Source organism: Macrobrachium nipponense, chromosome 9 (assembly GCF_015104395.2).
Source record: "Macrobrachium nipponense isolate FS-2020 chromosome 9, ASM1510439v2, whole genome shotgun sequence".
NCBI lineage: Eukaryota > Metazoa > Arthropoda > Malacostraca > Decapoda > Palaemonidae > Macrobrachium > Macrobrachium nipponense.
In genome coordinates, this window is record NC_061110.1 from 62,596,237 (window position 1) to 62,613,526 (window position 17,290).

Consider the following 17,290-nt stretch of genomic DNA (forward strand, 5'->3'; position numbering starts at 1 on the left):
CTCTAATATAATTGTTGTTTATGAAATAATCACAAAACTGATTATCTTGAACATGAAAGCGATCATTATGTTAAGAAGGATACCAAAAGTAACATCTGACTTTTGGTTTTATGCAAAATTCATTTTCAAATAAATTTCCTTAACATCACAAACTTCTTTATTCTCTGGTATGGTTTACCTACCTCTTCTTATGGCTTGATTTATTACCTTTTTTTATGCGTTTGTCTTCCTTATCAATATTTCAATTGCTTGTCAATTTCTAGGTTTATGTCACCTCAAAAACCTGGATATATGTTGGCGAATACCAGAGCTGAAATTAGGATTTCTTACATTCTTTTGAGAAATGGTAAAACCAGAAGTACTATTGTTTGTGCATCTCAAAGACATTTGGTTCTATAATGAACATATAATGATTACTAAAGATTGACTTGCAGCGATAAAGACAGATAATCATAATTTTTTAAAATATGGTATTTATTCAGAACTCTATTAATTGTTCAACCATCATGAACAACGGTCTTTGGGAGCAAATGAATGTTTTCAGGAAAGGTGAAGTTCGTTAGGAAGCAATGGTAATTTTACAGGCAGGTTAATATCTTTATTACTATTATCAATACTCCTTGGAATTTGAACATTTATTAAGATTCAGACATATAACATTTTACTAAGAATACCCACTTCTGCACATGATGTTCTAAGACGCTTTATACAGTTGTCCAGGTTATTGTACTTTGAATTCTGTATCTGGTACCATCTAAGACAGCTGTTCCTGTTCTAAAGAACTAAATCAATTGCACTGACCTTTTTAAACGTTAGAATTATTTTTTACTCTTTTAATTGTATTTTTAAGTTGTAAAACCGAGTGTTTGTAATAACATAGCATATTCAAAAAGGCCTTGGAATAAACACGAAAGATCTAGTAGAACTCTCCGATTTTTTAATTTCCTCTGGGTAATATATATATATATATATATATATATATATATATATATATATATATATATATGCACACACACACACACACACACACACACACACACACACACATATATATATATATATATATATATATATATATATATATATATATAGATTTCGTGTTTAGCACTCTTATTTTATATTCCTCCTTATAGCTTTAGTATTTGAAGTAAATATAATTTCTATGAATTTGCCTTCTTTTTTTAAGTTTGACTTCTTAACATAAGAGTATTCTTTTTATTTTTCCTCTTTACATTCGTTCTCCTTCACATATTCACAATACCTCTTCTTTGCTACCTGTCTTGTAATTTCTTTCATCTCTGCCATTCTGTCCAGATTTGATTCTGCAATAACCCCCTTCCTTTCTTGTGACAAACTTCTTGGAGCTCTCATCTTCTGATCTTTTGTATCTTGTCTTTCCTCTTGTCCTTTGAAGTTCTTATAAAGTCCTTATCAGATATGTAGGGTTTACTGATAACACTAATATAAGGAAATGGTCGCTATAGCTTTGGATCGCTTCAGAATCAGAGCATATTGCAAAAATTGAAACCTCTGAAAAATGCTCTCCATTTTACCTTTTTCTTTACTTTTCTCCATTAATCTACAGTGGTACCTTGACCTACGAGTTTAATTCGTTCCGTGGCCGAGCTCGTAGCTCAATTTGATTGCACGTCAAGTCAATTTTCCCAATTGAAAATACTTATAATGCTCTTAATCCGTTCCAATCCTCAAAATGCTACACCATATTTTCATGTTTCATGTTATTATGTAAGGTAAATACATTTCTAAATAACAAATATTGTATAAAAACATAATAGAAAGAGTATTTAAAGATAATAAGGCAGGTAGTGTTCAAGGTACGATAATTCGTCTTACGATAATCCGATTTTACGAGAGAAGAGATTACAATAGCCTAACTTTATCCCATCTTCGAGTTAAATAAGTTAAAAAAACAGCAAAACAGAATTATGAAAGTATTGTTTTAACGTTATACTCGTTGCGTAAATGTGTACAGCCATGAACAACCGAACGAGAAAGTTTTTTTTTTTTTTTTTTTTTTTTTTTCCTTATTACAACCGAATTGGATAACAACATCCGTTTGGCTTGCATTTCAACCATCGTACGATAGTAAACAATTACCGTAGTTAGGCTGTAAATGACGTTTTATGTAGAATAGGACTGAAATATTTTTATGCAATAATTTTATTAGCTATAGGTATATCAGAGATCAACAAAGATATACATAAAATTTTAAGCATGTTGTAGCTGAAGCTGAGAAAACTGTTCAAGCTGCCAATGACTTTTATCGTGCATCGGCAACAAGGATAAAACGCCCGTAAACTTATGCCATCAAACACAACAGTAGGTAAAACTGAGAGAAAAACTTTTTAATCAAAACTGCTCGGCTTGAAAGAACATATTTTACTGTTGTTTTCATGTCGATAAAAGATAAATAAAAGATAAATATCGTGAAAATAGCGATCGGAATCACATAATTTTTTTACTCAATAAACATGCCGCCAACAAATCTGTTAACGAAAAAAATAATTTAGTTCACAATCACAACGAGTCGTATTCAAGTCATATTTCGCCTTATAAACACGTCGCATAATGAAAAATTCCCTTGTCTCATATAAGTCAGGTATCTAGATATTTGTTTATGCTAACTAGAAGCAAGAAAATTCGCTCATAATTGAGTTAAATATGGCGAAAGAAACTTGTATGGAGTTTAAGATTTAATGTTTAGCCAATTGGAAAAGTTCGTCAAGGGGCAAACATGAACATTGTCCAAAATAAATCGAAATAAACAAGCATCGGTCTAGGGCAGATATATACGTCTACTAGAATGGTCAGGCTCACGAGGTATGATTTATTGTGTAGAGGTGTGCAAGAACAATTATAATAATAAATAGATAAATATCACTAGTTAAATAATTAATCAGGGCCACGCAGAAATATTCGGCTTCCCCAGTAGGCCAACAAAAATTGTCGTTGGTGCGTTCACACGGTCGAACAATGTCCGAAGGACAAACATTGTTACCATATCATAGGCGAAGCAGGATGACGTCACAAGCGTTAAAACGATGGAAGTAGATCTGGCAATAAACAGTGATACCAGATGAGGTTGTATACCACTGTTTTTATGCTGCTCACAAGGCAAAGATCGGCAGACAATTGTTAATTGGAAATAATGTTTGTCCGTCGGACATTGTTCGACTGTGTGAACGCACCTTTAGGCAGCAACTGGTGGCTCAGATATCGTATATTTGTTTATTTATTTATTTATTTATTTATTACCATCTATGTTAGTATTACTGCCACCTTAGAATTTCACGCTCAAGTCAGATATTAGTTTCGAAGAAGAAATGGCCACCAGACTAGATAAGACAGACGAGTTTCTTGCTTATTTTCGAAGGATAAGACTCACTTGACACAGGATACACGTAAAAGATTGCTTGTAATTGTATAATTAGAATAATGCTTGACACAGGGTACACTAAATAGATAGTTTGTAGTTGTAATTAGAATAATATTCACCTGACGCAGGGTATGCCTAAAGATTGCTTCTAGTTATAATTAGAATGATACTTACCTGGCACAGGTACGCCAAATAGATTGTTAGCAGTTGTAATTAGAAAAACACTTACCTGGCACAGGATATGCCAAATAGTTGTAATTAGAATAATACCTACTGGCATAGTAGGGTACACCAGATAGATTAGTTGTAGTTAGAATAATACTTACCTGGCACAAGGTACTGCAAATAGATTTCCTCTAGTTGTTTTTAGAATAATACTTACCTGGAACCGGGTATTCCAAATAAATTGCTTCTAGTTATAATTAGAACCATACTTACCTGGCACCATGTACGCCAAATAGATTGTTTGTTTGTAATTAGAATGATACCAAATAGATTGCATCTAGATGTAATTAGAATAATACTTACCTGGCATAGGGTATTCCAAATAAATTGCCTCTAGTTGTAATTAGAAAAATACTTACCTGGCACAGGGTATTCCAAATAGATTGCCTTTAGTTGTAATTAGAATACTTACCTGGTACAGGGTACTTCAAATAAATTGCTTCTAGTTATAATTAGAAGCATACTTACCTGGCACAGGGTAAACCAAATAGAATGCTTCTAATTGCAATTAGAAGCCTACTTCCTTGGCACAGGGTACTCAAACAGATTGCCTCCAGTTGTAATTAGAAGTATACTTACCTGGCACAGGGTACACCAAATACATTGCTTCTAGTTGTAATTAGAAGCCTATTTACCTGGCACAGGGTACGCCAGACTCCCTTTAGTTATAATTAGAGGCATACTTACCTGGTACAGGGTACACCAAATGGATTGCTTCTAATTGTAACTAGAAGCATACTTACCTGGCACGGGGTACACCAAATGGATAGCTTCCAATTGTAATTAGAAGCATACTTACCTGCACAGGGCACACTAGATAGATTGTCTTTAGTGTTAATTAGATAAATGCTTGCCTGGTACAGGGTACACCAAAAAGATTGCTTCTAATTGTAACTAGAATAATACTTACCTGGCACAGGGTATTCCAAATAGATTGCCTCTAGTTGTAATTAAAATAATACTTACCTGGCACAGAGTACTCCAAGTAAATTGTCTTTATTTGTAATTAGAATACTTACCTGGTACAGGGTATTCCAAATAGATTGCTTCTAGTTGTAATTAGAAGCATACTTACCTGGCACAGGGTACACCAAATAGATTGCATCTAGATGTAAATAGAACATACTTACCTGGGCACCAGGGTACACCCCAAAATACAATTTCTTCTAGGTTTGTTAATTAAGAAGCATCTTTACCTTTGGCACAGGGAGTACAAACCAAATAGATTTGCTTTCTATTTGTTAATTTGAAGCATAACTACCTTGGGCCAGGGGTACAACCAAATAGATTTGCTTCTAGGTTTGTTAATTTTTTGAAAAAGCTACTTACCTTGGCAAACGGTTGTTACACCAACCATGATTGCTTCTAGGGTTTTGAAATTTGAAGCAACTTACCTGGCACAGGGTACACCAAATAGAGTTTGCTTTCTAGTTTGGTAATTTAGAAAGCGATTACTTAACCTGGCCCACAGGGTACACCAAATCAGATTGCTTTCTTAGTTGTAAATTAGAAGCATTAACTTTACCTTGGCACAGGGTTACAGCCAAATACTGCTTCCTAGGTTGTAATTTTGAACAACTTGACCCTGGCACAGGTTAGCCCCACATAAAGATGCTTCTAAGTTTAATTTGAAGCATACGTTATTACCGCTGGCACAGGGTGTACACCAAATAGATTGCTTCTAGTTGTAAATTTGTCAAGCATTACTTTACCTGGCACAGGGTAGCACCAAATTAGATTGCGTTCTAGTTGTATTTGAAGCCATACTTAGCCTGGCACAGGGTACAGCCCAAATAGGATTGGCTTCTAGGTTTGTAAGATTAGAAGCATACTTACCTGGCACAGGGTACACCAAATAGATTGCTTTCTAGTTTTGGTTAAATTAGAACCATAACCTTGCCTGTCAAACAGGGGTTACACCAAGAGATTGCTTCTAGTTTTAATTGAAGCATACTTACCTGGACAGGGTACACCAAATAGATTGCTGTTGTAAATGAAGCATCCTACCTGGCATTGCAGGTAACACCAAATTTAGAATTTGCTTCTAGTTGTAATTTGAAGCATTACCTTACCTGCACATGGGTAACACCAAATAGGATTCTTCTAGTTGTAAATTTGAAAATCATACTTACCCTGGCCGGGTACAGGGAAATAGTTTTTGCTTCCTAAAAGTTGTAATTAGAAGCATTACTTACCTGGCACAGGGTTACCACACCAAATAGATTTGGGTCTTTCTAGTTAAATTAAGAACAGCCATACTTACCAGGCACAGGGGTAAACAACCAAATTAGATTGCTTTCTAGTTGTAAATAGAAACATACTTTTTACCTGGCTACAGGGTAACACCGAAAAGACAATACAATGCTTCTAGTTGTAAAATTTTTTTTTTAAAAGAAAAGCATACTTAACCTGGCACAGGGATACCAGCCGAAGTAAGATTGCTTACTAGTTTGTAATTTTGGAAGCATACTTACCTGGGCAGCAGGGTAACACCAAATAGATTTGCTTCTAGTTTGTAATTAGAAGCAATACTTTTACCTGGCCACAGGGTACCAAAATAATCGATTGCTTCTATAGTTTGGAATTTAGAAGCATACTTACCTGGCACAGGGTACACCAAATAGCATTTTGCTTCTAGTTGTAATTAGAAGCCATACTTACCCGGCACAGGGTTCACCAAATAGGTTGCTTCTAGTTGTAATTAGAAGCATACTTACCTGGCACAGGGTACACCAAATAGATTGCTTCTAGTTGTAATTAGAAGCATACTTACCTGGCACAGGGTACACCAAATAGATTGCTTCTAGTTGTAATTTGAAGCATACTTACCTGGCACAGGGTACACCAAATACATTGCTTCTAGTTGTAATTGGAATGATACTTACCTGGCAAAGGTACTCCAAAAAGATGGCTGTCATTTCCTTTGCTTCTTCCCGTATTATGTATTTGGTTCCTAATTCATCAACCTTTCTGCTATATCCTTTATCATCTAATATACTAAGAACTGAAGACTCCTTCCTAAATCCAGGATTCCATCCACTCACATCTGGTCTTCGGGTCTCCAGCTTGCTTCTATTTGGAAAGCTTTTAGTGCTTCTGAATCTTCATCCTTCACTGTTATTGCCTAATAATAAATGTGTCTTTTGGCTTGCAAGTGATGGTTAGGCCGATGTTCGCGTTCTTCATGGTGTCTTGTTGATGAGATTATCTTCTGGGACCTCAATTTCTCTGTGCATTTCTCTCCAATTGCGTCTGGAGCTTCCGTACTTGAGTGGCTTTCCCTCAGCTATTCCCTTTATATCAATTAGCTCTTCCTTTCTTCTTGTTGTCTGCTTCTCCAACTATTCCTCCTTCGTTGCAGCTGTCTGTTTTTTTCCTAAGTCTCAACTTGAGATCCTCCCTCGTCTTCCACAATCTAGGATTCCATCCGTTCACATCTGGTCCTCAGGTCTCCAGCTTGCTTCTCTCTTCATTCTCCGCTGTTATTCTTTTCTCTGAGCTTCCTTTTACCTTAGATTTTAAATCAGACGCATGCGAGCTCCGAAGTCTTCAAAGATGGCTTCTAAGGATCTCGAAGCTTGCATCTAGAGTCTTTGGATCCAGCGAACCTTATAGCGTTGGGTGTACAGTTCATTTTTCAATCCATCTTTGCATCTTGAGTCTTCGTGTCAGCATGTGAATTTCATTTCATTATTCTTTTCTAGGTCGAACTTCACTGGGTGGTAGGCCATACCTGGAGCCTCAAGGATTCTAAAACAACTTCGGGGTAAACCACCCCTTCGACTTGAGCTGAATTCTAATTATATTTCTCCTAGTCAGTTCTGCTGCTTACTGAATGCTTCCCACCCTTCAAGGAAGAGATTCCAATAGAGCTGAAGCAGCATGTTAGTGGGGGATGACCGATGCTATGGCGGAGTGTGGAGTCTGGAACTCAAGACTCCGGAGAACAAATGGGACTTGAGGAAATGGGCAGGAGCGTTCTGCCACATCTGACTTAGCATCTTTTAATTCTGGATAGTAGTCATTTCTTGAGAAGACTTAAACGTATGCTGCTGCTGGTTTGTCAGATTGCCTATGACTGGTTTGTTTTTTTAGCCTGCAGGTCATGGTTAGGCCGATGTTCGCGTTCTTCATGGTGTCTTCTTGAAGAGATTATCTTCGGGGGCCTCAATTTCTCTGCGCATTTCTCTCGAAATGCGTCCGCAGATTCCGTAACTCTGTGGCTTTACCTCAGCTATTCTTTATATCTATTAGCTCTTCCTTTCTTTTTTGTTGTCAACTTCTCCAACTGTTCCTCCTTCGTGACAGCTGTCTATTTTTCCTTAAGTCTCACTTTGAGATCCTCCTCGTCTTTCGTCTCTTTGTTTTCTGGATCTCTTCGTCTTGATGTCCAGCCATGCCAGCTCCCTCTCTCCGTGGATATTAGCGCCCAAATAACTGGAAGTGCCCCCCACTCCTAGTACCTGCCCATAATATATACATAGGTCTCGTTAGGAAGTTGACATCTGATCAGTAAACGAAGCTTGTTTGTCAGCGTTATTATTACCAGACACTTGTAAATTATATTTGTCTGCGAGAGAGAGAGGAGAGAGAGAGAGAGAGAGAGAGAAGAGAAGAGAGCGAGAGAGAGAGAGAGAGGAAGGAGGGTGAGGAGAAGAGAGAAGGAGAGAGGAGGAAGAGAGAGAGAATGGCATCAATATATCGCCAGCAATGATAAGCTAGGAGAAAATATGCATCAACTTGAATGATTGTTTTCGAAGAAGCTTCGTTGTCATGAAAATTAAACGAATTTCCTTTGCCTCAGAAGCCGAATTTGGTCTCTTATTTTTTGTTATATTTTTCTCCACGATTTCATTCGTTTATTATCTTTTTGGTTTATTATTTGGACAAAGACACCAGCTCTCTATTGATTTTTTATGTCAAGCGGTACAAGATAATGAATTCAGAAAATTATGGTTTTTTATTGTAAATTGCTTAGCAGTTTGAGGTTGGGGAGACATGCACTTGTTAATGTGTACCAGTTTATGTAATAAATATATGTGAATGGTCATAATTGGTTTTTATTATCCTCATTCTCTATTGTTCAACCTTCCATAGAGTTTCACTATGTTAGGTTTCATATAAATACAAGGTGAACTTTACTTTCTTTATTGGCACTCTTGAATTTTCTTTGATAATTAGTTAATGAGAACAACAGGCAGGGGCACATTTATCAGCTTTGCATAAAATATGAGATATCTATATGAAAACATGGACTCAATAACCAGTTTTAAATGAAAGTAATTGATATAAAGATAAGATTAACCATTTTGATGACTCTTTGATTACACCAAGCTTCTTCAAGTTAAATTAGCTACTGAAATCAACAAATACAGACACATTAAGAAAGAGCACATATAGCTATTCAAGACCTTCATGGCAAAATAGGCACATTTAGTAGTCTGAAATAAAATGGGTTTCATATAAGTAAGATGCGCATCATTAACTTTGATGAGACTTCTGACTTTGTTTTACTTTGGCCAATCTTGTGTATTTGGAGTTAAATCAGTAACTGAAAGCAACATACAAATCTTCAAATTTGAATCAGTTATATGCGACCCTTTATTTATTTTAATGGATGAAAATGCCTGCTCACATCTGCATGTCGTTGCAAAATGACGGATATAATACATACATTTCAGTTCTGGAAAGCGCTCACAGGGTGATGAAGGCCAAAATAATGTGAGAAGCACCTGGAAATGAGGAACTTCAGCAAATTTTAACATCAGTACTGAATTTGTTTTCAGTTCAATAAGCTCCATTTGTAAGTCAAAAGGCTTCCTCAGAATGCTTTGTTCATTAAGAGAAAGTATGTAGTCTTCCTCTTCAACAGAATCTCTAAAACGACTATTAAGGGCCTCTTGCAGCAATGTGATTTTTCAGTGTAATCTGTAAAGTTGCCTCTCTCTTCCCCATATTCTCTCTGTTCCTGTAGATGTGGAAATGGCTCAAATCCTCATTTTCTAAATGAGAGATAGAGTTTTAACTTCCTATTGAATGCACTAATATAATTTATTAGACTACGGAATAGTTTATTCTTGCCTTGAAGTTTCACAAGGAGATAATTACAGTGGCTGGTAACATAACTAAAAATTCTAAATCAAACAGCCATTTATTATATCATAAAAGGGCATTTTCCTAGGGCAGCTCCTCTTTCCCTTCTAGAAAATCAAACACAATGTTTCCTAGCTTCCATAATCCACTGGGAACTTGTCCTTTAGAAAGCCAGCGCACCTCACGATGAAGAATGAGATCACCATATTGCATGTCTAACAATTCACAATAGTCTCTAAATTAAAACACTCTGGTTTAAAGCTAAGGACTATATTTCAGTGAACTAACTTCCATCCTTATCAAATAGTGAATGGCAGAAGGAGTTATATTCGCAATATATGCAGTAGGAGATGTGCCCTTAGGTGATGCCTGGGGTCACTGCTAAGCTGATATTGGTTCTGTTAATTGTCTTAATCTGCTGCAGCGTTGCTTTAAGGTAGACATTCTTTTCATGGTCAGAGTCCCAGGCTTCATTGGAAAGGTTGATCTTATTAACTTGTTGTTTTATCAGTGAAGATTCTACCATCTGACATTTGCATGAAATTCGGGATGAGTTCCAATGCTTGATATGGTTTGTGTTATTTATATAAGTGAAAATTGCTGACCTATGTTGTCCATATCTAATTGAGTGCTTATGTCTCACAAATGTAACTTTTTGACATTTGCTGCTTTATAAGGATGGGGGCAAGTCCACCGAAATAAAGTCCTTGGCTTTAAACCAGAGTGCTTTAATGGGTCTTTTATACTTTATATATATATATATATATATATATATATATATAGATATATATATATATATGATATATACAATATTATATATATATATAATATGATATATATATATACATGTATATATATATATATATATTATGATATATATATATATATATATATATATATATATATATATATATATATATATATACTATATATATATATATATATATATATATATATATATAGATCTGTATATATACTACATATCTATATATATATATATATATATATATATATATAGATATAGATATGTATATATATACAGATATATATATATATCTATATATACTATATATAATCTTCTTCCCAGCTGGTTCCCATTTATGTATGGGGTCGCCGTTTTGGATGAGCCATTTCCATCTACTTTTTATCCTGTGCTTCTGCCTCATCAATTCCCTTTTCATGGCTCTCCTCTCACACAGTCTTTCCATCTCTTTCTTGGTCTCCCTCTTCTTCTTCCTTGAACCTCCATCCCCATAGTACTATGTCTCCCAGCGTGGTCCTCATCTCTCCCCTACAGGTGTCCATACCATCTCAGCCTCCCCTCCTGCACTTTCTTTGATACTTCCACCACCTTAGTCGACCCCCTTATGTAGTCATTTCTGATCCTATCCTCTCTTGACCCTATACTTTCTTATATATATATATATATAAAAGAAAGGATAGGGTCAAGAGAAGATAGGATCAGAAATTACTACATAAGGTGGTGGAAGTATCAAAGAAAGTGCAGGAGGGGAGGCTGAGATGGTATGGACACCTGTAGGGGAGAGATAATGACCACGCTGGGAGACATAGTACTATGGGGATGGAGGTTCAAGGAAGAAGAAAAAGAGGGAGACCAAGAAAGAGATGGAAAGACTGCGTGAGAGGAGACTCACATGAGAAAGGAATTGATGAGGCAGAAGCACAGGATAAAAATAGATGGAAACGGTTCATCTGAAACGGCGACCCCATATAAACATGGGAAACAGCTGGAAAGAAGATTATATATGTATATATATCTATATAGATAGGTATATACGTATATATATCTATATATATAGATATATATCTATCTATATATATATATATATATATATAAAACTGGTGAAGGACTGCTGCAAGTAAGAATAAAACGTTTAATGTACCAAACAGCACCGTAGGAATAATGAATTAACCGAAGATCGAAAATGATAAAAAAGAAAGCAGAAGATTTGCGAGGCTTCATTTCCACGAGGGGAAGATAATTATTTGAGAAATAGACTGCATGAACTTGTGGTGTAAGTATCAATATCCTACTTTACCAGTTCAAACATATAATCATCGTCTTAATTTCTTAATAAAAGTGCTTGCAGGTCACGGAATTCGTTGTATATATATATATATATATATATATATATATATATATAATATATATATATATTTATGTGTGTGTATGTGTGTTTGTGTGTGTGTATACATACACACACATACAAGTATGGATGTATATGTATGTAAGCCCAGATATGGCCAAGAGGGAAGGGGAAAAACAGTGCAAGTTCGCATCTTCACTCTAAGGGATTTTGTAGCAACTTTAATGAAATAGAACCAAAAACTCGAAAGAAGACCGTTTTACAGACACTGACCGAGGTAACCGTGAAAGGGGCAAATGTATAACCACTGTGATGGTACTGATGGATTGGAGGTCGCCCTTCAGGTGATGGACAGCTGTCAAGGATTAACACGGGCACTGGAATAATCAAGAAGCAAAGAACAATAAAAAGGGATAACTATTTTCTCCTTTAAGTCTCCTTCAAACATCTGTTGAATGGGAATCAGGAGGGGCCATATATTCTATATTTTATATTGTTATTATTCCTGCGATACATATAATTGTGTGTATGTATGTTCTCGGGCATGTTCCATGTATGCATTATTATGTTGATGCCTTTGCAAAGCATACCTTCCTCCTCAGAAATTGCATGTAATGTTGTTGTGTCTGTAATATGTTCATATTCCATATTAAAGTTAGCTTAGAGTTAATATTGCTTAAATAATGTTTGTTCAGAATTTGCAAAAGCATAATTTAGAGTTAAGAAAGAAGGTAGAGTAAAGAGAGAGAGAAATTAGCTATGTTTGCAAAAGCGGACGCATCAAACAACACTTGAGGCCGCTGATTTTAATTTTTTAGTAAACAGCTAATTGTACGATAAACATGACTTTGTCTTGAACCATTCATGTCCAGAAACCTACGTGTCGAACAAAAGACATGTGCTCATTGCAACAACTTTTGTAAGACCGTTCTAGAACCTTCTATGACTGAAACGTTTTGCTCACGATCCGTCTATGACGTCATAGTGTCTTTATCATGATTCTTCAATTCATTTTAGTAATTAGAGATGCTTTTATTATGAAACTGCCTGATATTACTGATAAATTAACTCTTATCTCTCTCGATTTGTCCAAAGAGAATTTATTTTTTTGCATGTAATTTAATTCTGAAGTAAAAATGATATTTCGGTTGCAACTGTGGTGACGTCATTGTCATTGTCACTCTATGCTTGCAACCATATTTCAGTATTCATATCTTTCATCTTAAGTGAATTTTGTTTTCTGAAACCGTGTAATAATAAAGATTATTTATAGTTGTAATCCCACTTTCTCTCTCTTTCTCGATTTGAAAGAGCACTAAAGTTACCTGCAGAGTATCACGTTCCCAAAATCATTTGCTTTGTTTTGACGCCATTAGCCATTTTAAGGTGAATTTCGCAGATCTTTTTGCTCCCATAGAAGAGAAATTTGTGATTCTAAGATAAACTCTTGTGCTGCGTAGAAGAGCGTGCTGACGCCGCTCTCTCTCTCTCTCTCTCTCTCTCTCTCTTCTCTCTCTCTCTCTCTCTCTCTCGTGCGAGAGATATTTAATTTTTGTAGTAACATAACTTAGCTGTCGAAGGTCACTTTTTTGTCTTTTACAAAATAGAGAATCTGAACAAGCATTGTGAAAGTTTGTAACGGCGCCTATACATGTGGTCAGCTGAAGATATTGTAATAGTCCTGTGAAATTTTGGAAAAGCTGCAACTGCAGGAAAAGAAAAAACTTTGAAGTATAAGAGTTTATGTTTGACCATGGTTAAAATTTTAAATGGATATCCAAAGTGGTGAACTTATTGCATATGCATTTTTTCACATTTTAATTTTTTCTTGTCTTGTGCTAATTTTATTTTAAAGAGTTTTTTTTAATTCTCTGTGTGCTATTTCTTATATTTTTCACATATTGGTAGTGAATTTTTTTTATGTATTTATGCATTTTGGTATGTTCAGGTTTTTCGCTTACAAGATTGTTTATTTAGCTTATGTTTCTTAGTGATTTAAAATTGCATACTTGATTTAATTCAACACTTGTGAATTGATTGTCAATTAAGTAAATTTCTTTTCAAGCCTTAATTATTTCTTAACAGTTGAATTTTACTTGAATAATTTAATTTTTTGATCAATTAAATTTTTTGATAAATTAATTTTCATTTAATTTTTTTAACGATTAATTCAAGAATTAATTAAACTTTGTGTTATTCAAGTTATAGTAAATTTCCCTGAGATTGTGAATTTTACATAAATTTTAAGATAAGAAATTTTTTTTATTAGAAAATTTATAAATGTTTCGTTTATTGACCACCAGCGATAGAATTTTATTTAGGCAGAAATATAGTGGTAATTGTGCTGTTTTCCTTCAATTTTAGTGAAGTGAGTTAGAACCAGGGAAATACTTAGACTTTTATAGTTGTGTTGAAGTGATGTCCATTTATTGATCTAATTTCATATATGATTACCTCACACCTGTTTTAATGAACTTAGTCTGATTTCTTGCATGATTAATAAGATTTTAAAGGATCACTGTTGCCTCTACAGTAATCAGTTGTATTTTATCTGTGATAAAGGTTCAGGTGTCTGGCTGTTGTGAGGTAACTATAGTTTGACTATACTCTGTTTTTTTTCCATTTGTCCATCCGCCTGTGGTGTTTGCGTATGGTAACACTGCGTCCCGGGCTTTAGATAGTTACGCTATGTGTAAGTTTTAGGTAAATAAAAGGATATCTTGGTGTACATTTGCAACTGAAAAGTGTTTTAATAATTTACTGTATGCGAATTACACCGTTAATATTCGAAATAGGATATTGTTATTATTGTTGAATGTAAGCTGAATTTACATTCAGCTTACTATTTAAAGCCTGGGACGCAGTGTTACCATACGCAAACACCACAGGCTGGTGGACAGATGGAAAAAAACCGAGTATAGTGAGTGTAATGACCTGATATTTGGGCGCTTCGTCACAGTATGTTAATTGGGAACACGAATGAAACCTCACCAGTGGATACCAATAAAGACGTAGATTTAATTAACGTCGGAATCATCGTCGTACAGTCACGAAAAAATGTTTCAACTGAAACCAAACGACGCATAGAAATCTTATGGACTGGAACTAATGTCGCTGTCAATAATGACTGGAATACGTATGTGTATGTGAATTGTCTTATCTGAAGATAATAGAACTTGATAATCGCTATCGGTAGATTCACGAGAAGACAGAAGCAGTGATTCGGTAAACAACACCTGAGACTAAGTGTTTGGTGTTATCTGTCTCTACGTAAAAACGACCTCTTTATTTTTGTAAGCTATTCTAGTTACAGAAAAAGAATCGCGTCATTTCAATATCAGAGATGAGTCTGCTACTATAGATTCAGCCCCTACATGAAGAGAGGCCGCCAAAGTATAAACTTACGGTTTCCTTTCATTAATTAACATGATGCAGATTTTCAGACAGGCTTGTGGTACTGGGATGATAAATCTTGGTATTGATCTGGGAAAATATTCCTTTCTGATAAATGAGGAAGATTTCGTTGTCATGTCATATCCTTTACCACAAATTTCTTTATTTAAATGTTTGTCGTTTTGCCCATCATTTTGAGAGGGATATTATGGCCGTACTTATATTTCTTGACTGAAATCTGTCCCTTGCAGTTGGCGAGACGTCGACGCAGAATCCCCTGCCCCTGCTCAGCTTCTCCACGACAGACATGGACATGTTGATACACAGCTCGGAACAAGTTAATCTGTCGCTCAGGTATTACCAGAAACGCAAAACGATTCGCTTTTCCTGTTATGAATCTATTCTCACCTTCCATCTGCTGATACCGCAATTAATAATGCGAACAAAATTTCTGATATGAGACTGATTATCTTTGAACCTCAAATAGATTTTGTTTTGATCCTGATACAATGTTTAACAAAATTCGTAACTGACATTTCACTTCACTTGAAAAATGACCGCGCCTTCTTCATGCGCACACCGTGTAGTACAATCACGTGTGCGTCAACACGTTATCAGTTAAATAACCGAGAGGTCATTTTTGAGTCCCCATAAATAGCACATCTGGTGTCAGTCACTCATTCTTTATCTGCATTCTTTTTCTAAACTGAAAGGGTATTAAGCAAATCTGGCCAAACTTCTAGTGACAACCATTTTCCCCTTTTGATCAGTCAGTCATTCTGCCAGTTTCTATGAATGTTCCAGCCATCCTAATGGGTCTTTCTGCAAAATGAGGTTCTCATCCCATAAAGTAAAAGTGAGTCAACGGGAACTTAGTGAAACTGATAACGGAAGTTAGATTAATACTCATTCGTAACTTTGCGCCTCTAATGATTTACTTTTCAAAGAATCATATAACTCATAATCAGGTCGCGTTGGGGCGCTCGGGCTATGACGTTTTGACGTTTTAGTTGAAAATGATCAGCGATAACTTCTTTGAACAAACACGACTATTCAAATGATATATCTCACAATTTGATCAATACAGTTGACTGCATGTGGTAGAATCAAACCGGAAATCGTCTTTGTTGTTGCAGCTCTCCGCCGGACACTCCCTTCAACATCTCATTTTCCTCTGACGGAGATGTGTTGGAAGACGTCGAAGCCATCTACGTCAGCCCAAGTTCCCCTCTGTCGTGGGTCGTAACGCTCAACAGCACCAGCAACGGCAAAACTTTATTCAGAGCTGAGCCAGATGTCGTCGGTGTTGTTGCGTAAGTATTACCACGCTGGAATAGCTGCTTTCATGAATGATATTTAGGGAGTTTGGAGAAGTCTCCAAGTCATTTAGTATTTGCATGGCAAAAATGCCCTTATAAACACCTGTTTCAGAGGTTCGAGTCATTCCTTGTCTAAAATATTCTGTATCAAACGTAACTTTCCCGTTTCTTATTTTTCTTATTCTAACATTTTCTCACTGAACTCAAATGCTAACACAACCAGTAAAAGCCCTCTGCTCAAAAATAAAAAAACAATATTGAAAAATGATGGATAAAAAAGGACAAATAGACATACAGATGTCACCATTACCATTTCTTCACCTATCGATCAGAGTTGCCTAATGAAGGGTAAGTTAGGACCGAGTTCATGAAACGAGTTAGTTGGAATTGATATGTGAGTAAAAGTAAGAGTTTCGGTTCGAGTAACCTACATCAAAACATCTGTTAGATTCTGTCATTCCTTCCAAAGTTAGAGTGAAGAGTTATGCAAAGACTGAGTTCGAACTTGAGAGTAAAGGTAATAATGATAACAGCCAATCAATAATATAGTTAACCTATGCACCTGCTATTATCAGTCAATCTGTGAGCATAGTGAAGGAGGCCAAATGGTAAAAAGGTAACCAAATCGCACATTGCTGGGTTGACTGTCCTCCTGTCAGTAAACAGACAGGAACTGGACATTTACGAAATTTGGTTAATGTAACTAACCAGTCAACTTGACCTACTTATGTCACTATTCAGGGCTACTATTTCGT

At 35.7% G+C, this 17,290-nt stretch overlaps 1 protein-coding gene across 2 annotated transcripts in view; it reads left to right on the forward strand.

The window, feature by feature from the left end:
* LOC135218651 (cystinosin-like) overlaps window positions 1-17,290 on the forward strand; it is a 203,464-nt gene that overhangs the window by 28,656 nt on the left and 157,518 nt on the right. For both annotated transcript variants that reach the window (XM_064255095.1, XM_064255096.1), the window contains exons 2-3: window positions 15,468-15,570; window positions 16,353-16,529. In XM_064255095.1, the coding sequence (XP_064111165.1) occupies window positions 15,468-15,570; window positions 16,353-16,529 (280 nt within the window). The remainder of the gene's footprint in view (window positions 1-15,467; window positions 15,571-16,352; window positions 16,530-17,290) is intronic.